The 25331-nt window shown below is 30.1% G+C and overlaps 4 protein-coding genes across 6 annotated transcripts in view; 1 reads left to right on the top strand and 3 right to left on the bottom strand.

Moving 5' to 3' along the window:
* The window catches only part of LOC124536815 (cytochrome b5 reductase 4), a 60239-nt gene extending 59823 nt beyond the window's left edge, over positions 1–416 (bottom strand). Inside the window, exon 1 of one of the 2 annotated variants that reach the window (XM_047113430.1) lies at positions 128–416. The gene's annotated coding sequence lies outside the window, so the exon portion shown is untranslated. The remainder of the gene's footprint in view (positions 1–127) is intronic. The other variant, XM_047113429.1, reaches the window with a different exon arrangement.
* A 9746-nt stretch (positions 417–10162) lies between these two features.
* On the top strand, positions 10163–16010 carry LOC124536712 (fatty-acid amide hydrolase 2). The gene is made up of 6 exons (XM_047113278.1): positions 10163–10540; positions 12865–13084; positions 14174–14306; positions 14559–14683; positions 14766–14900; positions 15036–16010. Exons 1-6 carry the CDS (start codon positions 10340–10342, stop codon positions 15800–15802), a joined length of 1581 nt encoding a protein of 526 aa, XP_046969234.1. The 5' UTR covers positions 10163–10339; the 3' UTR covers positions 15803–16010.
* Positions 16011–16330: 320 nt separating this feature from the next.
* LOC124536713 (sentrin-specific protease 8) lies at positions 16331–17791 on the bottom strand. 2 transcript variants are annotated; one of them, XM_047113280.1, is made up of 3 exons: positions 17481–17791; positions 16889–17396; positions 16331–16746 (listed from the first exon to the last, which is right to left on the bottom strand). In XM_047113280.1, exons 2-3 carry the CDS (start codon positions 17319–17321, stop codon positions 16538–16540), a joined length of 642 nt encoding a protein of 213 aa, XP_046969236.1. In that variant the 5' UTR covers positions 17322–17396; positions 17481–17791; the 3' UTR covers positions 16331–16537. The 2 variants fall into 2 exon arrangements, with proteins under 2 accessions (XP_046969236.1, XP_046969235.1); XM_047113279.1 differs by having other exon boundaries at positions 16889–17399; positions 17481–17790.
* A 1480-nt stretch (positions 17792–19271) lies between these two features.
* LOC124536940 (cytochrome c) lies at positions 19272–21401 on the bottom strand. The gene is made up of 4 exons (XM_047113608.1): positions 21236–21401; positions 20619–20697; positions 20152–20260; positions 19272–19822 (listed from the first exon to the last, which is right to left on the bottom strand). The coding sequence occupies exons 2-4, from the start codon at positions 20688–20690 to the stop codon at positions 19677–19679; spliced, it is 327 nt and encodes a 108-aa protein (XP_046969564.1). The 5' UTR covers positions 20691–20697; positions 21236–21401; the 3' UTR covers positions 19272–19676.
* Positions 21402–25331: the final 3930 nt, after the last annotated feature.

Genomic DNA, 25331 nt, shown 5'->3' with positions numbered 1-25331 from the left:
CACAATAATTCTTCAAACGAAGTTGGGTTTAGGTAAATACATGTTCTGGACATCTAGTCATCTGCTAATAAAGATAGAAATACTTACATAGAGATATAATTTATAGATAAAAATAGGGTTCGCATACCTTTATGAACGTGAAATATGACTCACCTTTTCACTATGATGTTAAAATCATTAAAAATAGTCTTTCTTCGAGCAAAGATACATAAATATTAAAATTTACTACCACCGACAAAAGTAAATAAAACAGTGTACTATTTTTTTAAAATAAAGTGTCATTAAAAAACTATTTTCTGCATGTTAATTTTAAATATATATTTTTTTATCCAATATAAAATTACAATCACGTTAAAAAAATCAAAATCCACTTTAAAATCCAAACAGGTATATAGTAGCACTCAATTTTATTTGACAACTGGTCTATATGACAAAAGATAAATGACATTTATCAGTGTTGTAAGTTCAAGTATTCCGTAATATACAAAATTATTACTGAATAATATGCAATTTCAATTATCTTGTTGAATTGAAAATTTCTGTTTTTTTTTTCTTCAGTATATTGGTCATAGATAAGCAAGTAGTTTTTGATTGTGTGCATTATATCATAATGTAACAAGTTCTTTTTTTTAAATATACATATATTTCATTTAAATATCTGTGTTATCTCTAGTGTTTTAATGCATCTCGAGTCTCGACTCGTCTCATCGATGTCAAACATCACCAAATCGCTGAAATATGATATAATAAATATAGTTGCATGGTGATGCGCGTGGGATCGATTTACGGTCGTTTTCAATATTCGATCTATTGAGTTTCCTTCTATTTGCAATAATCTGTCAACTATTAGAATTTACTATGAAAAGTAGCCATCCATATTGGAGGACGGATAGCTTACTAGAAATAGGAACGCTCACACAAATTGTACCTACTTAGTACATACTTACCGACATGTCAATAAAAGTATCAATTTAGTCTCATATATATTATTATTAAGCTATCTCTACTAATATAATGCGCTTATCTCTCAGAATCGGTCAATGACTTTGTTTTTTAAAATAAAGTCCTTTTAATGAATCCATTTGCAAACAAAATAGGCAATGTCTTGGATATTTCTGTACAACTAGTAGTTGTAGTTGTATATGAATAAAATTAATTAGAAACAATTACAACAAATTACTAGAAAGTAAAAAAAAATGTTCAATAGCGTATTTATTTAAAAATACTCTAGTCGATTCGATCATTTTCTTGCAGTTTTTCTTTAGATTTTGAGCTATAAAGAAAACAAAAAAAGGTTTTTAGTAATTTTAATGATTTGATTTTGATGTAAAATAGCTTAAATTGGTTTTACGTGACAAATTTTATAATGTAATGACTCTTCTTCAAGAAGGCTGTAGTCAATGCTTTGTGGCGGAACGGTTAGGTGCCAGTCGTTCCACTGTTCAATAGACTGGGACTAGGTTTCAAGAAACCGCTTCTTTGAAAAGAAGACTGTGATCAGCATGACAACGATGTGTTGAAGCTAGTGATGATCAATATATTCTTAGCTAAGCTTTATGAAATTTACAGTGTACCTATAATAACATAATTTTTCCATAAAGATGGTAAAAATGGAATGTTAGCCTATGGACTGTCAGGAAGAGACTTCTATAAGTCGATATACACAGTCAATGACCCAGAGTCCTAATAAAGTACTCTGCGGGCACGGGCAAGTAAAAGATTTTTCAAAAATTGTGCTACGTGGTTTTTATAATTTAAATCCATAAAATTCAATGACATGACAGTTCAAGGGACGGCCATATTTTAATTTTGAGGTTTACGTTATGGATGCGTTGAAAGCTGTGTAGAAAATATATATAGATGTTTGATAATCAATATGTTTATAAAAAATATGAATAGAAAATGATGTAATGTGTTTGTTTAGTTTTATTTATACCATTCGAAGCCGGGTTTTCTTCTAGTATATGTATAATAAATATTTCTATCGTTTTTTATTGTCGAATAATATCTTTATTTCGTATGGTTTCAGTTATAGAAAAAATACTCGAATTTAATAAAAACACACATTTTCGACATTACAAATCATCAGATCGATCTGTGTTACCCTCAAGGGCTCTCAGTACTAAATTATTTATTACTACGATATAAAAAAAAATTAAAACTTACATATAAACAATAAATCTCGAATTAAAAATTAATAATAAACCCATAATCGTTACACTTACACTCAATTAAGTATACTGGATTTACAGTTATAGGTGTATTAATTATTAATATTTTAATGCGAAAGTTATTCTGGCTTTCATGGCTGACTCACTGAGACATTTTTAGTTTTAAAAACAAAGAAATTATTAACCAATAAGAAGCATTTTCAATATAATGAAATATTCCTCTTATTTTAAGTTTTCCTAAGATCATTAAAACTAGTTAGTCGCTTGCTTTATGTAAGCAATTAGATCTTCGCGCTCGTCAGCTTTCTTCAATCCTTCGTAGACCATTTTAATACCAGGGATATGCTTCTTGAGCCTTTCGATTACAAGTAATCGAAAGGCGTATCTCCCTAGGTACCTATAATGTAAAATATTTTAAATGAATCTAGCCAAATATCACATACATTATCGATACATACTAACTCAGTATTTAACTACATGTTATATTAAAAAATTCAGACCAAGAGAATATTATATAACTTCTTTTGTTTGAAAATGATAACGTTACTTAGTTTATCAGTGCATTATTATGGACCGTGTTCGTGAAAATGTTACATCTTATCTGACTGATAATTAAGAGCCTATCAGACGTTATGTGTTCAATCATTTCAAGATTCCCTCATTAAAATTAAGCCAAGCTATATTTTTTTATCATATAAGGAGAATTTATTAATACGACAGTAGTATAAATAAAATACCTTTAGCTTAATTGATCTCAGAGTATGAGAAACCAGTATTATGGCTAGATGTGCGTCTATTAAAGTCATGGAGGTTTGGTTAGGTTACATAGGATGTTATGTTTGCCTCCAGTCACAGCCTAATAAATAATTGAAATTTGACAATTGCAAAATGGAAAGACATTTAGATAGTCATTTTTTTCCACTAAATGTTTCAAGATTAAAATTTTTAGAAGCTGAAGAAATAATGATATCTCTTTATTTTTCTCTGAAATTAAGAGACATCGTCTTCGAGTGTAATTTCAACAGTAAAATAATATGTAATTAATAAGTATATCCAATTTAATGAATAACAGAATAAAAAAAATAATACAAGTGCTTTTGGTGATAGTTAATACCACTTAATTAAAAGATACTTACATTGTGGCAAGGAACAGCCCTCTACGCAAAGATACTCTTTTCATTTTAGCACCCATGGTGTTTCTATAAAATATAAAATTAATTTTAAAAGAAAAATATTTTTCAATAAATTTGTATTATTCATCATACAATTGAGAAAGAGAGGGAAAAGTCGCCTATAAGGGACATAAAGTATTTTCCATACATGATGATTACCACCAGTTCTATGGTAAGCTCCTTAGAAGATTTTCGAATTGACAAATAATTACTGACGAAACTTTATATGGGCTAAACTAATTAACCAACTAAAATTGTACGTATATATTTTGTGTGTGAATATTTATTTAATTTAATAGTTGGCGAGCGGATAGATATTTTGTTTGATGAAACCATCTTCGATAGATATCTGCAACGCAGGGGCGTGTGAAAATGAGCTGCTGACCTTCCAGAAACGAGGTAGGCTCTTTTTTTTATAAATATTTGTAACGTTAGCTGCTTTAAATTGGCAAAGTTTGTCAACTAGTATATTATTCGAGTCAATGGTGATATGACTGATAAAAAGGAAGAAGACAACAACAAAGCACACCAGGGTCGCCATTCTCGATAATATAAGCTCTTATAATAACTTATACATTACTAGTTAACCCGGCGCCATAACCATATGTGCTTATGTATAACGTATCTACTGAAGATATGTTAAGAATCAAATTAATTTTCAATAAACGATTCACGATTCATTACTTTATTTCTACAATGTTCGATTCAGAAGGAATCATAACTCTAGATAGAAAAATAACGTATTTTTTTATCATTTGCTCCGTTATATATGTAATATGTTCAATATGGCGACGTTTCCAACCATCATTAATTAATTATGTGAAAGCTGCAACCTTTGTCGAAGAAACACAAAAACTTTCAGTTTCTTTGACAGAAGGCTAAAAGTTTTGTAATAAAATATGTGTGTCAAACCGAATATGTGTTTAATCAAACATTGAAGAGTGAGTTTAAAGTTTGTATTTTGGAAATAGAATAAGAACAATCCAATAAGTACAAAATAAATATTGAACAAAAAAGAACTTTAAAATCACCAAAAAATATGATATGTGTAAAGTAGGAAATATAACGCCCGTTGTGTTTACATGAGTTAAATATTAAGGGGACTACATGAGCTAAATGCAAGTTTTAAAATGCCAAAAAGTATATAATCCAATGCAATAAACCAAATGAAAAAAATATATGTTAATCTTCAGGATAGATGCTAGTTATTAATTGTGTTGAAAACATGATGTAATTAATTTGGTACGATAGAAAAAAATCGCAAAGTTACCTCTAAAAAAGTCTTTTTTTGTTTTTTAACTACACTTATATACCTTCAATATTTTTGGTCTTTTGTCAGATTATTCTACAAACAATATACTAAAAATTTATTATCATAATTATTTAGTAAAATCAATAGCTTTTTTTTAAATCAGATTTTCTTATTTTCGACCAAAATGCGTAAGCATGTGTGCGTGAGCGCCTCGTACAGACACTGCCGGCCGAGGCCTGTTGCTATACAGACGTGTCGCTCTTTTCACCGCATCGTTGCGAATAAAATCTCGTAGATTTTATTTTTGTGTAATTTTAATTGTAAATTAATTGTCGCATATTATTCTTTTATGTAAATAAATATATTAAGTTAAAATAGTCTAGTTGTAGTTAGCCATTTATTTTTTTGTTAAGTTATTTTTTATAAAGTTTAATTTTGTAAACATGGGAAATAAAGTACAATCTGTGAAGAAAACTAAAAAACGTTCATATAAATTAAAAAGCCGAACATATGAAAGATAATATGAAAAGGTAAGAGTATTTAATTAGTAAACATATATATATATATATATATTTTATAAATAATGATTATTGGAAACATTTATTAAAAACAATGCAATTAGTTCGCATAGAATCAGATTTTTCGACTGATTTCTTATAGTCACCATGGAGTATTTGGTCAATGCAAGAAAGTCCAAGAAGAATGTGCGGGTTCGATCCCCGCACTCTGAACTAAAATTTTATTATTTTTAAAGGACTATATTTAAAAATATATATATATATATTTTATTATTATTAAAATTTAATTGACAACTAACAACTATGCATTTATTTTTTCAGAATTAAGAAAATCGAAAAAAATAACACGGAAGCTATTTCTATTACGTTAGAGTTTAATTTTATCGATTTTGTTTATAATAGGAAATATAGTTATGTATGGATGAAGTTTAATAATAAAAAAAATAAATAAATACAAATTAGCACATCACATGAATATTTAGTGGTGCTTGCCTGGGTTTGAACCCGCAATAAGATGCGCGCGTTCTACCCACTGGGCCATCTTGAAATATGTAATTGTTGTGAACCAAAGAACTAAAATATTTAGAAGTGTCATATACGTAATTCAATATTTTTTAAAGATTGGAAATAGTATCAATTGAATAGTACAAATTTTAGCTCGTAGCTTCAGTGAAAGTGGGTGAAATATTGATTGCAAGTATCCAAGATATTTTAATAACGAACGACGACGAACGAATAATTAAAAAAAAATATTTTAATAAAAAAATCGAAACGAAATTTATTTGTTTTTTTGTTAAACCAAAAATAAATAAAAATATTTGAATTTAATTGAATCAGTTTTATTTGAAATATCAGTCAAAAACAATACAAATAATTCTAATATCCAAACTATTTTTATGAGATTTATGACTAAACCCACTGTGATTGACCGAGTTAACCAATAATTCTACTAAACCGACTTGACGATATTATTTTTATAGTAACTTTTTGATGCTGACTTTTTTAACTTAATTTTTTTTTCTTTGTGTACCGATATTAGTAAAATGAACAAACTCTACGCTTTTTGTCAGTGTACAAATTAGGAATAGTTCCAATTTTATTTAATAAATCGCTTAACAAACTTATAAAATTTAAAAATAGGTACGATTTAATATTTAGTATTACAACTAATTGAATTGATACAGTAAAAATTAAAGAAAAAAATGTTTAAATTAACTATTTTTTGTACATAAAATAATAATAATTTAAGTTTAATTAATTCAGCTTAATTTTATCATAATTTTTTAAATGACACAAAAAAATTAAAATAATTCTGTTGTCCTGTCTATTTTTTTGAAATCTATGATTGATAGAATTGATAGAATTGACTTCGCTTCGCTTTCGCTCGGCGCGGCGCACGGCGGTTCGGCGCCATCTGTTGGAATATTCAGGCGTAACCTCGCCGCCTCGCTAAGCGTAGTGCGCGCGGGGACATGCCGTTTTTGTCGTTAGTGTAAGTGTGTGCGCGTGATTCTCAAGGGCAATTAGCTACTGTAGTCCCCTTAAGTAACTCATCAATTTTATGAGTCTGAGACACTTTCCGGCGGTCGATGTCTCTGTTTGTCAATCCTTCAGCACCCCCAGTACGGCATATAAATTTTCACAGTGCATACTAATTAACTCCACGTAGTCTTCATGAAGTTAAAAATGTCTGAAAAAATAATCAGCGATGACCATTTAGTCTCATTAAGTGATTGAAACATAAAAACTTTACTATTCTTTATACAGCAATAAAATATAAGTGAAGTATCGTAGTCAGGGGATATCGACGGTACGCCCGGCGCCGGCCACGCTCTCCCTTTGACTGCGAGTGTGTTCCACCGAAGAGAATTTTATAAAAAAGAAACAAATAAAATTTACAATGTTATCGATTTATACATATAATAAATTGTTGTAGGTAGTTGTGTTGTTGTAATTGATCAAAATCTATGCATGGAAGATATTTGTAAATAAAATATTTTTGGTGTATTCATTAAGGCTTCAAAGCAAATGATACTACATATAGGATAAAAACTCTGTTGTAGGGTCTCTACATTTAGTTGTAGTAGGGCTTCGTGCAAGCTCCTAGTTCCTACGTATTTACCTAGCAGGGCTTAACTTATCAAATATTCTTGTGCACAAACTTACTTAGTATTATTGTGTTCCAGTTTGAAGGCTTAGTGAGCTAGCTACAAGAGGTATAACAATTGGTGGTTTCTTATTAAGATGACATCTTCGTCCGTGTTGGTAACTCAAACGTAACAAGTGGCATTCATGAAAAATCTAGGCCTTGGATCCAGCGTAGGCGCCAGACTATGGCTGCATGCAAGTATATACTATTTCCCCCTTTGAGGACTAGCACTGCTGTACGCAAAAGGGTGGCAAGGATGCAAAATTACGTTCGTTCTCCCAGGATAGCTTCACCGAGCCACGAGCATACCACAGTGGGAAGGATCGCTCCTCTCAACAAGTTAAATGAACGCGGCCATAAGTCGAAGACGGCCATAGCAATAACTCAACTACCAAAGTCTCAAAAAAATCTAACATATTTAATTTTCTGTAATGGGTATTCTCATATTAAATGAATATATATTTAAATTGTAAAAATAAAACTGTTGTGCTTTGCAAGAGTTTTTTTTTTTTTCTTATTTCTACAACGTATGATTTATTTTCAATACTTAATTGTACGGTATTCCACATAATTATTTTAATTGTACACTTTGTGTGCAACTAGATGAAGTTGCACTTTTTCGAACACTATATAACAATATTTAAAATATGTAGTTTTTCTCAAAACCAATTGCCTCTCTTTATATCTATGGTTTCATAATAACAGCTCAATGGTAATTTTCTCTAGACCCGCCGTCGACAATTAACAATCAAGATCAAGGCTTCTATATGTCGGATGAGTATGATGGGTCATTTATGGATTATGATCGCAGCAGTTTATTTATCCACAAATAAAACTTTACTCGAGACAGATAAAAGAGAGCTCTTGCGTTGGATAGCTAGTCATATTGGCATACAACCTTAATTGAAAGGTGTTACGTTAGAAGATAATTCCAATTGTAATAAATATTCGGAACCAGGCGTTGTTATTCTCAAATGTAGGAGAGAAGTACTTCTAATCATTATTCATAAAATTCAAGGTCTTATTGTACCCTCTGCATTATCAGGCGTCCACTTATACTAACATGTAACGGTTATGAAACGTTCCAGATTGTATTCCAATCTATCTTTGATTATTCCTCACGAAAATCAGCCTCAGCTCAATCGTATTTTAAGGCCAATTTTTATTTAGTCGGTTGGTTATATTCCGACCCAATTTCGACGAAACCGCAACTAATTCGTTGTATTAGTAAAATAGAAAAACGGCTGAACAGCATCGATAACGTTTCGATTACTATAAAATGATGACAGTAGAATTGACGCCCAGGTAGATAGATAGGCAAACTTCTTCTCATCGATATCAAAATGCTTAAAGAATATACTCATTTCACTGGCACCGGCGCAGAAATTTATGTTTAATAAACAAAAGATTATTAGACCTACCAGGCTTTATATACCAGGATTTCCTCATAATCAATCATCAAACTCACTAAGTATATTTAATTGTTACAGAACTAAATGTAAATGCAAACCAGTATTAAATACCATACAATACACTAGATGATAATAGTCTATTCCAATAACAGAATGAGTAAAGATAAACACACTCTAGTTTAAAATATTACTCGTGATTTAGTAATACCTCTAGTATATTATATACTATGGACAGTTATTCATTAATATATATTTATTTATAATATAACACTACACAACCCAACTACTTATAGGTAAATATAGTTCAAATAAAAAAAAAATTACGTATCCATACTTGAATACCATTATTTTAGATCTTGACCATGATGTCATGGCAATTCATGGTTGATGTTGTTTATTTGACTTCACTTTAAAAGATGGAAAACTAATACTTAAACAAACTTAGATTTACGTATTTCATACAATTTACTAATATTTAAGCTATATTTTTCATTAATAAGAGTTTATGATTAATATATCTTTATGTATAACACAACACTATTTCACTTAACTACCTACACCATAATTTTAATTTTACCACTTCACTCCACCTTCATTTTAACAAAATTTCGATAACAGTTTCGTCGACGATCAAAACGCATTTTTTTTTCAAATACGTAGTAAATATCATAGATTAGTCAAGCTCAACTAATAATATTGCGTCAATTTACTGTTAAATGTTGATTATTTGGCTTTTTTTTCTCTTATCGTTGATATACAATAGAGAATAGACTATTCTAATACCAAAAGGACATCATATCATTACATTTACAACAAGCAAACCGATACTAAACATTATGTATATTATATATATATATATATATATATATATATATATATATATATATATATATATTCTTTCTTGTCATGTAGGTAGGTACACATAACGGCGTGACGAATTTCTGAATGATACGTAAAAAATAAAAATAAAATGTCATTTTCATTAATATGGACCGAAATAGCTTTACCTAGCTATTTTACTCGACGACGAACCGGTGACTTCTAAACAAAACACAGATGGTAAATATTTCATGTCGGTAATCTTTACGAATATAACTTTACGTAAAATATGAATAGGAAAATTTATAAGCACAACGCAATAAATTACCTTAAACCGGTAATGGGAAAAATATAAACACAAGGTGATAAAAATGCCCTTGGGGATTACACGTTATTGATTTTTTTACTAACATGGGTAAAGGAAAATGAGAATTTAAAAAAATAATCATATAGTGGACGATAAATTGATATTGATGAAGTCAAATCATTTAAAGGCTATTTATTTATTAAGTGCAAACAAGAAAGGTGTAGGCGGGAGCGTCTGGATAACGCTTTACGCGATGACGATGCTTCGTCGGGCGTATAAAGTTAGTGTATCAGAAAGAGATAGCGATACTATTACGTACCAATATTTGAAACCGCGCTCCGTATTATGACTTCATAATACCTATTCACAGTTTAAGTCGAATATCAACCGTGGAAGAAACGGTTGTGTCGCTTTGTAGCGCACTGTGATTAGTATAATAAAAAGTTATTTACGAAGTAATACTGTGTAAAATTGAATTAAGTAAGCAAGCAATAACATTACTAAGTGTCTTAAAAAACTATAGATTGTCAATCGCTAAAATGACTGTAACTGAAATAAAAACTAGTCCAATCCGATTCAAATTACGATTGATGAGTGCATTACGTGCGATATTAGATTTGGTTACAAGTTTTTTCTTTAAATTGTACTATGGGACAGATGGAAAAAAGGTACCGGCGATAACAGATGACATTCTTAAGCAACCGGCTACAGAAGTCGCGAGAAAAATAAGGACTAAGCAGGTTTGTGAATCACACAAAGCTTCAGTATTGTAGCTCGATGATCATGAATTACTCATTCCAGATAAAGCGATCAATGATTAAATTCATTTCACATCAGTTTTCCTTATCATTATTTTATAAAACTGTGTAATTTTATTTGTACTCTGGCTAATAATAACACAATTCACTTCAGGATTGAATCGTGTCCTATTATATTTATTATATATGTAATGATTTAATAGTTGAATTAATTTATTTACTTAGCGGTACTTATTTGTAATGTATTATCATGATTACTTATTTTATAATAATGGCAGCTGTCGAATCGTCGTATACTTAACGTTAATATCTACTTTTTATATTCTATACAAATTTGTATGGTATTTTATTAAATTACCTTAAATTTAGTATTTTAATATGTGTAATTGATAACTGTTATCCGTAATTTTATGAAGCAACTACCTAGGTATATAATAGTTTTTTTTTTTATAAATATATATATATAAATACCATTATCTTTTAATAATGTCAATCGAAGTCACTCAAGACTATTTTGTTCGTAACATCATCAGATATGTATTTATTCATAATAAAGAATCATTAATAGACACGATTCTTGGTAAAACCCATGTTCGGCTAGTCATTACTTATGTGATTTCAAATGTGCATATTTTTGAGTTACGCATAACTCAAAATTATAACAGGCAAATGCTCTAGCCATGTGTCTTCTACCGATTTTCAATATTTTTTTATGTTTACTGATCTGTTTATACCTTCATAGCTAGTACTTTTAATGTAGTATGAAGACTAAAATATTAAAAAGTAGAGTATTCGTCATATATCTCGTATGAAAGACAATCAATACAAACAGAACAAAATTGAGCAGCGCATTTAGGCGGCTTTGTCTATTAAAAGTAATATATAATTAAATACACATAAATGTTGTTCTCAAGGAATATTTAGTAGTTTTTAATAAATTAAAAATGTTACTTGCAAATAAATTATTGAAATCAGTTTATAAATGTTGTTGTAAATAAAAATACTTTTGATATTAATTTTATCATCATAAGATTTTACGCTAAAAGCGGTGTACGGTCTATTTTTAGCTCCAATTACATATAAATAACATTCAACTTAAAGATATTTAAGTACCTACATGGAACAAAAGTATTACTCACCACAAGGCTGCACATTAGTAGTCCATTGTCTTTTAATTTTTTAGCAAAAAAGTAAAAAATAAACTGTCCGTGTTATAACGAGCATTATCATTACACATTTATCAAAAATCTTAAGATATTTTTATTGTATGTGAACCTAGTTTGTTGTTTTATAGTCACATTTATATGTCACAGCGTTTTCGAAATATTTAATTGAAATTGCATTTTAATTGAAATCTTATACTCTGTAGAATAAGAAGCTCGTTTGGTTCTTTTGTTTACATATAACCGTCACAGATTTCATTCGAAGGTTTAATTAAATGTAACAAATCATTTCTAAAGTCTAAACAGTTCGTTTAAATTTTTTTTTTATTGTATAGGTTTGCGGGCGAGCATATGAGTCACCTGATGGAAAGTGGTCACCATCACCCGTAGACAATGACGCTGTACGATATATTACCTTACATCGTCAATGTGCCACCAACCTTGGGAACTAAGATGTTATGTCCCTTGTGCCTGTAGTTACACTGCCTCACTCACCCTTCAAACCGGAACACAACTGTTGAATAACTGATGAGTGGGTGGTACCTACCCAGACGGGCTTGCACAAAGCCCTACCTCCAAGTAAAATTAGTTTAAACAATACTGATAGCCTATATACAAAGAAGCTCTAAGAAAAAATAAGCATTCCTTACATCGCCAATACGCCGCAATCCGTTGGACTTAATGATGTCCCTTGTATCTGTAGTACACTGGTTCACGAACTTTTCAAACCGAAATACAGCAACACTAAGCACAGTTAATATCTCAAGAGTGGATGGTACCTACCCAGACGGGCTTGCACATAGGTCTACCACCAAGATCCTGCATATCAATATATTATTCTTTTATCGTACAAAAATAATTGTAGTTCTATTTATGTTTCTAAGTAATGTTAAACGCGTATATATGTAAAATTAAGCTGTTTTATCATCGTTCGTAACGTTATCATTTAATTACTTACTAATTAATTTAAAATCTCAGTGATATTAAGACTTCAGTCATAGTATAAATGACCTCGTAAAAAAATGTAAAGTAACGTTTAAATAACCATTTGTAAAAATACGTTGAGATTAATTTAAATATATAGTGACTATGAGTATATTATTTAACTAAATTACTTTAAAAGTTAATTTATTATTTTTTCAGATAACCAGTGTCGAAGTTGTTGAAGCATGTATACGAAGAATAAAAGACATAAATCCCATAGTAAATTGCTTTGTAGAAAACCGCTTTGAATTAGCTTTACAAGAAGCGAAGAAAGCTGATGAAGTTATAAGAAGCGGTACTAAAACTGCAGAACAGTTGTTGCAAGAGAAGCCCTTTTTGGGGGTTCCGTTTACTACAAAAGATTGTGTCGCTGTTAAAGGTGTGTATGATCTACTTGTTTGTATGAGTCGAGCCAGTCATGTTTGCGTAGACTTTTAGATATACAATCACCATCAACTAGATGCGTTAATATGCGAAGGTCCAAGTATTACGTAAATCGCCTATGGGGCACTTGTCATTTGAAGGTACAACTTTTTAGTTTTGTTTATGAAACGTTATCGTTTTCTCTTTAAAATATTACGTTATGACCCAGATTTCCCCCCGAAAATTAGCTCTATCAGCTGAGTTTATAATGTGTAATTTTAATCTAGTTGTTCATTGTTGATATGTACGGAAACAGATAAACTATACATAAAAATGATTCATGTGAATATAACTAAATGTATTTACATAAAATTACGTGTGTTTTGAAGTCGGCACTGACGCATTTTTATTATTGTTATGATCATAATTCAGTGCTATCGTGTTTAAGTGAGGGCGTTGCTGAATAATTTCACCCAGGGTTTACGCTATAATGAAGAAAATAATTCAGATACAAAAATACGGTGTTTCGTATATCATAACATATACTAAATATTAAAACGAAGTTTTTTTGTGACGATTATCGAGTCTTAAAAACTACCAGTACGAATTGACAAACTATTTTTTTGCGTTACCATGTATTATCCATCGAAGAAGGTCTAGATCTAATCTCCGAATATAAGGACAAATGATACATAATATGCTAAAAAAAATATTTCAAATTACTAAATTTTGAACATATATGAAAGAGTTCCATATATGTTCAAAAGTGAAAATAAATTTTACATTCGGTGTTTGTTGTTATTATCCTATTATTTTCTAATCAATCTAAACTTTCAAATTTGTTGATTCATCTTCATGTGACATTGGCAGAATATTATGCATTCAACTATTAGCGTAGGCACACGTCAGAAAAAATAAGTCAAAGGTTTCACTATTTAAGATATTAAAGATCAAAACAATCTTGCTGTGAGAGGTTATAATTATTGATACAAGGTAACAGAATAAGCTACAATTATCTTGCTACTACGCAAAATAAAATAATGACGTTAAGAATAACTATACTTACATTTTCCTTAACAAACTAAAATTATACTACGTTTTATAGATCTCCATCAAACCGCAGGAGTAGTTTTAAGGAAAGACTATATAGCTAAAGAAGATGCTGAAGTAATTAGGCTGTTAAGAGAAAATGGTGCCATTATTATTGGCTTGACCAACGTTCCAGAACTCTGCATGTGGTAAGTTACAACTATAGAACCGTATGAAAAACTTTGAGTCAGAAAATATTTATCCATTACATTTACATATACCGCTAAGACGCAAATTAATAAATCAAATTAAAAGTTACTTGATGGACAGTTTTTCATACATTGTAATCCGTGTATATAAATGAACATATCATAGGATGCTAAATTGCGTTGTGTTAACGTTATTTTTCCCATAAAACATTTGCCTCATATATTTATCAATATCTATGTGTATTTAACTAGGTGGGAAACTTACAATAACATACATGGCAGAACAAATAATCCATACAATACTACAAGAATTGTTGGCGGATCCTCAGGCGGTGAAGGATGTATACAAGCTGCTGCGGGCAGTTGCTTTGGAATAGGTATTTCTTATAAAACTTGTAGTGTAGCTTCAAATCTTCCGTAGTTTACGAACGAACATGACTTCAAAATTATTTTACGCAGGTTCTGACATAGGTGGGTCCATTCGCATGCCTGCTTATTTTAATGGAATATTTGGACATAAGCCCTCAAGAAAAGCAGTTTCCAACCATGGACAATACCCGACTTCAGCTACAGAAATGCAACACGACTTTTTATGTAAGTTTGAATTGAATTATTTCACAAAACAATATCTTGTTTGGCAGAAAACTCACCATTTAAATAAATAATTTTTGACGGTAAAAAATTCGAATTATTAAGCTGTATAATGCATTTTAACCACTCAAATTACAGGTATTGGACCAATGACAAAATATGCTGTTGATTTAAAACCTATTCTCAAGATTATATCAGGAGAAAACTGCAAGAAACTTAACTTGGATAAACCTGTCGATATAGGAAAAATAAGGGTCTTTCATCAGTTCAGTAACAATGCTCCAATGGCCACGAAAGTAGACCCAGAAATTATAACCGCTATTGAAAAAGTTGTTGAATATTTTAAATTAAAATATAAAATAACAAGTGAAGAGAAAAAAATTAAACTACTTGAAAGATCTTCTCCAATTTGGTTTGCTACTATGAAAAGTAATATACCATTTGGGTCATATATCATAAAAGATTACACCTACAGTTCAATATTTCGAGAAATAATTAAAAGTTTGTTGGGTTTATCAGGAAACACTTTAATTGGGCTATTTACTGCTTTGGTTGATTACGAAGTAGTAGATCTCGAAAGTGAAAAGTACAAACATTTTAGAAAGTTACGGGATAATTTGGAGGACATTTTTAAAGAAATGTTAGGGGATGATGGTATATTCATCTATCCTGCTCACCCAACCCCTGCGCCATATCACAATCAGCCATTGATGAGACCCATGAATTTCATGTACACATCGATAATAAACAGCCTCGGCTTCCCCGCAACTACGGTTCCTTTAGGTCTCAGCAGTGAAGGGCTTCCTATTGGAGTACAAGTAATTGCAAACCACAACAATGACAGACTGTGTCTGGCGGTTGCTGAGGAGTTAGAAAAAGCGTTCGGAGGGTGGATAGAGCCATGAAATAATTCAACTCTTTAATACATTTTTGATATGTGTATGATTTTTTTAAAACCAAATATATTTTCGATACTTTTTTATATGTAAAACAAAAATGTTTGATATTCACTTTATATAAGTGAGTGTATCAGATCATTAATAATACAAAATATGCCACATCACACTACAAATATTTTTAATTAGTAAGGGTGGGTTAAAGACGTGGGTAATAGGGGAAAAAATAATAATTTGAAAAACACTTTCAACAATTTATTTTTTTTGAATGAATTATTTTTTGTAAATCAGCTTAGCTCATAACACCATGTTTTTTAATAATTTGCCATCATTTATTTCTTTTTGATCACATATAGAATAGTTTTAGATGGTAGATTTCAAAAAGAGAGGAACTTGATTTAAAATAGCCTTTGAATAACATTCACTGTTAAAAATGTATGGTGGTTAACTTAGCATTGCATGAATTAACTGAATGTGACATTAGTAAGATACTTTGAAAAGAAATTAGATGCCTTTTTTTAATTTTGTTGTATGTTAACAACATATATTATGCTAGGTTTTATCATATATCTTAAAATTTTCGTAAGAAATAACAGTGAAATATTTTTTTTTACAATATGTTCCTGCTTAAATTTATACTTCCTTTTATAATGTGGAAAGAAAATGTCTAACACAGAAATATTAACTGCTAAACTGAAAATATTTAATTATCTGGTTAGTTTATGAATAATTTAAAATAAAATATTATTTTGATTTTGATAAATTATGAATAATTCCAAGAATTTCTTTCCTCTTTATGTTAGGATTAATTTTGACGGACATTTCACATGAGTTAATTTCTTGATGGTTTTGAGCATGGGTTGCTAGCCTCTCAGTATTACAAATTACATGCACACCACAGTCATAGCCATTATTTTGCTGTAGGCATTCCTTATCCACAAAATTAATTGTACCTGAAATGAAAATAAATTTTGTTTATGTGAATCAATATATTTTTTTAATCTGGTCAATGAAAATAACATAAATACAATGATATTTTGTAATAATCTTTGTATTATTGTGCAATTGTAAATGGTTTTTGACCAAGAATCTTACCTCCTTTCTTCCAATATGACATTAAATGACTTGCAAAATCCCATGCAACATCATGGTTGCTTCCAGATGATGAATCAAAATGATAAAAACAATTTTCAGTTTTAGAGAAAACAAGAAGGCTCCAATGAGAACCTCCTGCTTTGTCGGGAGAATTATTATCATTGAGAGCAAAGAATACAAACTTCTTGGTATCTATGTCTAGTGGTTCTAGGAAAATGCTTATTTCACTGGCTTGAACCATTTTTATACATTGTGTAACTTCAGGTGAAACAAATAATATTTCATTGGCATTTTTGAACAGTACTTTTTCTAGGTATTCAAAATAAAATGATATGACGGTATCATTTAACCAATGTGGCCCACCAAGTAATTCAACATCAGATTCATGCAATAAAATTTCATGAAAACTTAAAACAACTGATGATTTTGCCATAATTTATGAAAGTTCAAAATAATTCTTCAAACGAAGTTGGATTTAGGTAAACACACGTCCTTGTCACCTAGTCATCTGCTAATGAAGACAAATATAGACATAATTTATACATAAAAAAGGGCTTTGCATATGCCTTTATGAACGGAAAATACGACTCACCTTTTAATAAAGATGTTAAAACCATTAAAAATAACCTTTCTTTGAGCAGAAATACATAAATATTAAAATTCACTATACACCGATAAAAGTAGATTCAATAAATTATTAATCTATAAAAATGAAGTGTCGTTAAAAACGAGTGCCTGCATGTTAATTTTAAGATATATATTTATATTTCAGTTTAATATTAAAATCACATAAAATTAAAAATCTCGTTTAAAGCCAAATACATAATATCCAGTCAATTTTTGAAAACTGTATTGTATGACAACAGTTAAATGACACTTAACAGTGTTGCAAGTTGGTAATCGGGTCAGATTTACTAATACACAATATTTTTATATACTTATACTTTCAATTATCTAGATTACGTTGATTGATTGAACCTTTCTGGAGGTTTTTATGTTTAATTTATATGTTATATAAAGATATTAAAGTAGTTTACATTTGTAAATAAACAAATAAAGTTTTTGATTCTGTGTCTGTAATCATTCATCATTTTCATCAGTCTAGTCCACCCTACCTAACAAGTTATTTTAAGTTGGCGGGGATTTCGATTTACATATATATTACATACAGCATACATATATAGCTTAAATTTTATTATATACTGGATACGTTTTTTCTTATATAAAAAAACCTCACGTTTTATAGAACCAACTCGCGTCACTCTTGTATTCGGTATTAAATTATTTATAACGATATAAAAACTCGAAGGGTGTAATATATAAATTACTGTCAAACTACAATATTAATAAATTTAAGTTTACTAATAAACTCAAAGCATATATTTTATTCACTCAGGTACACTTGAGCTTCCTGTATAGGTATGTCTACACTAAATTTTAATGCGAAAGTTATTCTGGCTGTCAGTCTGTAAATCCTTCACGTCCAAACCACTGAGCCAGTTTTAATGATATTTGGTAGTGGTACCACGTTAACTTAAATCCAAAGAGAGTGACAAATAAGTGAGATATATCTATCAACGTTCGTAAAACAGCATAACGTATTACATAATAATAAGAAATTAAATTATATTTAAAATAACTACAAAACTTTTTTTAAATTAAAGTAAACCCTATCCGAATAAGTATTACGCTGTATAATCGACATTCTATAGGTACATATAGGTTAGGAGACCAAGACTAATGCCAAAGGTATTTAGAGGCTTACATTTTATCGTAAAACATAAATAATGCTAGTTATATCGTTCGCATCGTCTAATTTAACTGTACTAAGTAACAGTATTAGAGTTTTAATATCTATTAAATGTTTGTACAACATAATCAGCATCAACGGTGCTTCACGATAAAATGGTAGCCTTAACCTTGGATGTTGGCCTTGGTAACTATGTATAGAAAATCGACATTGTTACGGCGGAGAGTAATGACAAATACGCAGAGATTAACTATGAATGTAATATGTTTAAATAAGCACATTTTGCACGTGGCGAAGTTCAGATAGCACCTTTTACTAGTGTTAGTTGTAATAATTGTATGATTGCGTATATTTAATTCTAATTATTTCTTTTCCTTATAAATCAAATGTTATCTGGCCTAAATATCATATAATATATACCAAAGCGTGAATAGCGAATTTAAATTTAGAAAAATGCAAAGTTAAGGTTAATCACTCTGACCTTGAACATAACTCTTCCTGGTTTTTCTTTGTTACAATTTTAGCTTTTAAAACAAATAATTAAGAATTTAAACATAAAATTTGTAACATTTTAATGGTATATTTAAAGAAACCCAAACTAAAATAAGGTTAATCAATAAATTAAAATAATGGTAAAACAAAAAAATAAAATTTATTTAAATTATCTAAAATTATTTACATCTATGTATTGGTAACATTGGTGATCACATTTTTTTCTATTTGAAATTTGGGTAACACACCTACAAATGAAAAGCTAATTAGGATGTCTATTATTAATTTAATAACATTTAAAATCACTCACAACATTGTTATGCTCAGCAAAAAATTTTTGTCATACATTTATAACATTTACATTAAATACAACACACAAACGTTCAACTATGAAGATTGATGGTGATGAGTAACAACTTCACAACTTTTGCTAACTCAAAATAAATATATTAAATAATGGTGATACTGATTGCGCTAACAAATAAGAAGTATTTTCCATATAATGGAATATTCCTCTTATTTTAAGTTTTCCTAAGGTCATTAAAATTACTTAGTTGCTTGCTTTAGGTAAGCAATTAGATCTGCACGTTCATTAGCTTTCTTCAATCCAGCGAAGACCATTTTAGTACCAGGGATATACTTCTTGGGGTTTTCCAAGTACTCGAAAAGTGTATCATCTCCCCAGGTAATACCTATAATTAAAAATATTTCAATAAATCCAGTCAAATATCACATACATAATCAATACATACTAACTACATGTTATCTTAAAAAATTCCACACCATAGCAATATTATGTAACTTCCTTTATTTGAAAATGATTACATTACTTAGTTTATCAGTCCATTATAGTGGACCGTGTCCGTGAAAATGTTACATCTTATCTAACTGATAATGTAGACTCTATCTGACATTATGTGTTCAATTATTTTAAGATTTCATAATTATAATTAAGTCAAACAATATAGTTTTCAAACATATTACGATAATTAATTAATATAACAGTAGTGTGAAAAAATACCTTTAGCTTTGTTGGCCTCTGAGTATGAGAAACCAGCAGCCTGGCCAGTTTTGCGTCCAAAGAAGCCATGGAGGTTAGGTCCTACTTTGTGTTTGCCACCAGCCTCAACCTGATAATTTGAAATTTGACAAATTACATTAGATAGAACGATTAGTAAATATGAAGAATATTGGAGTCTAGTTTCCAAATAATGACAAAAAGGGATGACCTTTAGATGTTAATTTTTTTTCCACCAAGATGTCTTACTGAGTAAAATATATAAAAGGTGAAGAAATTATTATTACATTAAAGAAAAAAAATTAAGAGAATGTCTTTGAGTGTAATTTCAACATCATAGGTAACACATTCTTTTCAACAGTATGCATTTGGTAATTAAAGTATATTCAATGTTAATTAATAACAGAATGTAGAAATAGTAGTAGTACTTTCGCTTATAGTTGATAAATTTAATTAAAAAAGCTACTTACAGTGTGGCATTGAGCACACCTCTGCACAAAGATTTTCTTTCCATTTTCAGCATTACCAGCAGGGACACCCATTGTGGTTCTATAAAAATATAAATTACATTCTTGAAAGATGTATAATTTACAATGAAATGTATTCTATAAAATAATTTTGAACCAATCTAAATATTCTATTATGCAACATGTAATATTGGAGATTGCTTATAAAAAAAAGCGGGAATATATATATTTGAATTTTTAATTACAAGTCGAAGCTTAACAATTTATAGTTTATGGCGAAAAAAGTTTAGGCCATGAACTAAGTGTTCTGCGAAATCAGGTCACTATTAAGGGATCAATGTCATCCGGGAATTGCCAAGCACTAACGTGATAATGACACCATTACGTAAGCATGTGCAATTTATGTAATGCTAAGAAAAATGTTTAAACCCTTCGGCAACACACTATAAAGGCAACTTTAAATATTTTATAATAATTATAGAGTATTTCAGGCAATGGTAAAGGTCGATTTTATTATAGGTTAGCCTTAGTGTAAGGGCGTTGAAATATTGAGTCATAAGTATAAGCTACTTTTTATCGAATCGAATATTTCATAAATTTAAAATTATAAATTTACTTACGTGTTTCAGCTAAATAATTTTAAAAAGACCAAAGTTCGATTTTTAAGGCAGCCGAAAGACGTCTGCACTTCGTCAGCACAACTCGTTAGACGCGAAAAAATCACACGACTAATCCGATTTCCGAAAGAACCAACGACTATGAGACGAAACACGAGTTTTGCCGAACTGTTACGTGACAGATACGTATTTCGTTCGGAAAGTTATACAATTTTTGATAGGGTAACATTGCTTATATTGAATAATATTACCTTATTACACAGAAATATGTTGGTTTTATTTTAAAATAATTTATTAATTTGAATTAATAAATTTAATTAAGAATATTTTTTATTAATTTGCTTTATTTTATTCATGCCTTGCTATTATTATGCTTGGCCCACACATTTCTTAAACTAACTACAATAAAAAAAAAATTCATTAATGTGTAATAAACGACATACATTTTTAATTCATTAATACGTGATATATCAATAAACTAAAAATATGTATTAATAATATAAAGAGTTAGATAATAAATCCTAGCTTAATAAATTCGTTTCGTCTGATGTCCAAGCATGTTCATACTTCTAACAATCTATTTGTTTCAATTCTTTGAATCCTTTCTATCTTTATTCGTCTAATATTTATTTTAAAATGGTAAAATAGGCTATTTTCGGTGGTAAAAAATAAATGATGGAATTTAATAAACGCTTTGTAAAATGTGACACGAGCCGCAATGGTGTGTCGTCAGATAAGCAATAACTGTCATTTTAATATCATCTGGTATTTTTAATAAACAATTTTTCTGGATTTGTATGCTACGATAGTTATTATAATTCATTATTTTCCCAAAATTAGGATCGATGTCTAATACGAAATATTTTAGTTGAAAGGATACAATATCAAAAGGCATTATGATTCTAGGCATTTTAGTAAGTTTGCACATCTTCAAGGACGTAATCATGCAACGATGAGGCTAGTAGATAGTGGCTTTAAAGAAACAACTTATAGACCTAAGTGACACCGCTCATTGCTCATTTAAATTTTTTATACATTTTATTCTTTTATTTTGTACTGTGTCCTAATAAATATTTCTTTCTTTCTTTCTTTCTTTCTTTCTTTCTCACGCTGGCAGTATTTATTCGCGACGTGGACGTTAATTTTGGCAATGAAAGGCAAGACAAGATTTATTGCAATCGTTCAAAACAAATATAACCAAATCATCTCATAAGCATCAAATCAACAAATATGTCTGGGATGTACCGAACTACAGATGGTTCTCCGTCTATGATTGGCAAAAATGAAGCACCAAGAAAATTTATGCGCAAAGTCTGTTTATACTCAAGGTGTAATGAGTGTTGTGGTAAATCTTGTTAACTTTAACAAATCTCGAGGCCTAAATCACAGGGAATTTCAGGACTTTTTAAGATAAATAAATGATGAATATAGTGTCAACCTATTTTTGTGGTGTTCGATGGTTCAGCAAAGGGAAAATATTAGAACATGCATTTGATATGCGGATCGAAACTGCTTTTATGCAAAGTAAGGACAAAGCTGTTCGGCATTTTATTGATGAAGCATGGCTGAGCGAATTGGGTTTCCTGACCGACATAACATCACATCTCACTGATTTAAATAAGAAACTGCAAGGACAAGATTTGTAAGATTGATTCATGGGCTATCTGACACTTTAAAACCGTTTGAAGTGAAACTGTAAATGTTACCTTGTACTTTTCACATTGCTATTTGCCTTCTTTTCAAAATTCAAGCATGGACAAGTATATTGCCGTTCTTCAAGATCTGAAAACACAGTTCGACTCACGTTTCACCGATTTTCGGGAAAATGAAATGAACCTAAACATGATTAGCTCACCCATTCAGTGTTATTGTTGATGATGACCCTGAATTATTTCAAATGGAATGAATAGAGCTGTAGACTAACTCTACTGTAAAAGTTTATTTTAATTTGGGTTTGCTTGAATTTTGTTCGAAATACATCCTTATGGCAGATTTTTCTAAAATCAGACCGAATGCGCTAAAAATGACATCTCGGTTTGGCACAACGTATCTTCGGTCCGTTCAAAGTTATTTTACCTCTGGCTATTAAGTTGGCTAACTTGTACTATGTGTTGCCATAGTTAGTTTCTAAAATTACGTTGAATAAATTTAGCAGATATTGATATGTCATCGTTAAGATAGGCGCACACCGAGGCGGGCCGCAACTCATAACAAAAATTCTCCGGAATCAATTTCATATATTTTGTATGGGCTATCGCACACCTCGCAACGGGCCGCATCGCAACGCATTGGCGTATCACTAAGCCAGGCGTATTTTTGCGGCGATGTAACAAGTAGACGGCTGAATGAGTGCTGTTCGTGAATTACCAAACAGAAATGGAATCATCAACAAGAACTATCCATCTTCTTAGATTTCCAAAACCTGACTGATTACAAGATATTGGGTCGCGGTGCGGCCCGATGCGCCTGCTATATGCTTCGGCGCAATTTTGCAATGCGATGCGTTGAGGCCCGCCGCGGTTATAGTTTGCGCGAGCCTTAAGATTACAAATTTGTTAGATTATAATTTGACGAGACAGATTGTAAATTGTGAACTGTGTAATATGATTGCAATTTAACGAATTATTTTTCGCTATAAACATATGATAACTATATATTTTTGGTAATAAATAAAAATAAGTACGGATTGGTGACCTTTATTTAGAATAAAATGATCTAAATGGACATCATCAGAATAGAATAAATTATTAGAAGTGCTATCAGACTCGGTATCCGAGTCATCATTTACATGTATAATATTTTTTTCAATTTCATCCTCAACGTATACCTCAACTGTTTGAGGTATACGTTGATAAAGTGCGTTATCAGCTATTCATAAAATTGGTTTTATTCATTTGTGATAATCCCCAGATTTTAATTGCGATTTAAATATTCATTGCGCATTTGGTATGAAAAATATTGCATTTCCGATATTTACTATTAAGATAAAATCGAGATAAAGATCAAAATCGTCTATGTTATTTGTGTTACTTTTTTTCTTGGCTAAGTGATTTTTCGAGACGTAGTAGCAGCAATTTCACCTGCTTTAGTAATGGCGTTGATGGTTTTTTCGGACAAACCTGTAATATACAAAACGTTAATAAATCTACAACATTTAGCTTACACTTGCGCATAATGGTACCGTTCAACATTAATGATTTTACTTGTAAGGTACTGTCACGTAAAATACTGAACACGTTCTTTAAAAATAATTTTATTAGATATCGTGTATACCGTGAATGGAAGATGAATAATACATATGACATATCCTATATTTGTCCAAATCTATTCATTTGTAAAAATTGTAATTTTAAGTAATAAATAATCATTAATCTCAAATTATAAAATTTCACTAAAGTATGGAATTATTTTTCAATATACGGGAACTGTGTATAAGCAGGTAACATTATTTTACATACCTGTTATGGCTCTAACGGAATTATGGGACCGGAATTATGGGACGGATTATGATTAATTTCTAATGAAATGGTTTTCATTGAGTGAGGGCCCAAAAAAATCAGTACACTTTTCTCTTGATTTCTTAAAGGTCAGAACCCCTGGTTTAGCCAAATGTAGAGTAATATGCTTAATCGTCTATTATTAAAATAATATGATACTTTCAATATAATTTTTAATTTATATTACGTTATAATTAGTAATTTGTATTAAGCTTTTAGTTAATTTGCAACGTTCGTCAAGTTAATTTATTATGGTCAAACGACTTATCGTACGGTTCTGGAATTTTATATTTTAGTTAAATTCCTAAAACGAAGGAATTAGTCAAGGGATGACACCAAATATTGCAAGTAAAAGTTTGTTTAAAAATTGCCTTTGTATTTTGATATTTTATGGTGAGCCATTTAAAAATAGTAAAATTTATAAGAACGTCAGCTAGCGGACATTTTTAGAGCTTCTGAATCATCGAGTGGTTGCTTAGTTTTAAACTGACGCGTTCATATAATTTACTACAGGTGGCACTACTTGTACAATAAAAGTAATATTGACCCGTTTTAAATATTTTATTTTTGTTATATTGTTTATTACACATTTTTATATTCAT

This window comes from Vanessa cardui, chromosome 17 (assembly GCF_905220365.1).
Source record: "Vanessa cardui chromosome 17, ilVanCard2.1, whole genome shotgun sequence".
Lineage (NCBI taxonomy): Eukaryota > Metazoa > Arthropoda > Insecta > Lepidoptera > Nymphalidae > Vanessa > Vanessa cardui.
This window is presented reverse-complemented; position numbering and strand designations above follow the sequence as displayed.

Excerpts from the sequence above, each read along its gene's own strand:
- LOC124536712 (XM_047113278.1), top strand. The coding sequence starts at position 10,340 with ATGACTGTAACTGAAATAAAAACTAGTCCAATCCGATTCAAATTACGA. Across the intron at positions 10,541-12,864 it reads GAAAAATAAGGACTAAGCAG|ATAACCAGTGTCGAAGTTGT; the intron begins GTTTGTGAATCA and ends TTATTTTTTCAG. Across the intron at positions 14,684-14,765 it reads GGGCAGTTGCTTTGGAATAG|GTTCTGACATAGGTGGGTCC; the intron begins GTATTTCTTATA and ends TATTTTACGCAG.
- LOC124536713 (XM_047113280.1), bottom strand. The coding sequence starts at position 17,321 with ATGGCAAAATCATCAGTTGTTTTAAGTTTTCATGAAATTTTATTGCAT. Across the intron at positions 16,747-16,888 it reads GTCATATTGGAAGAAAGGAG|GTACAATTAATTTTGTGGAT; the intron begins GTAAGATTCTTG and ends TTTTCATTTCAG.
- LOC124536940 (XM_047113608.1), bottom strand. The coding sequence starts at position 20,690 with ATGGGTGTCCCTGCTGGTAATGCTGAAAATGGAAAGAAAATCTTTGTG. Across the intron at positions 20,261-20,618 it reads GGTGTGCTCAATGCCACACT|GTTGAGGCTGGTGGCAAACA; the intron begins GTAAGTAGCTTT and ends TCAAATTATCAG. Across the intron at positions 19,823-20,151 it reads AGAGGCCAACAAAGCTAAAG|GTATTACCTGGGGAGATGAT; the intron begins GTATTTTTTCAC and ends TTTTAATTATAG.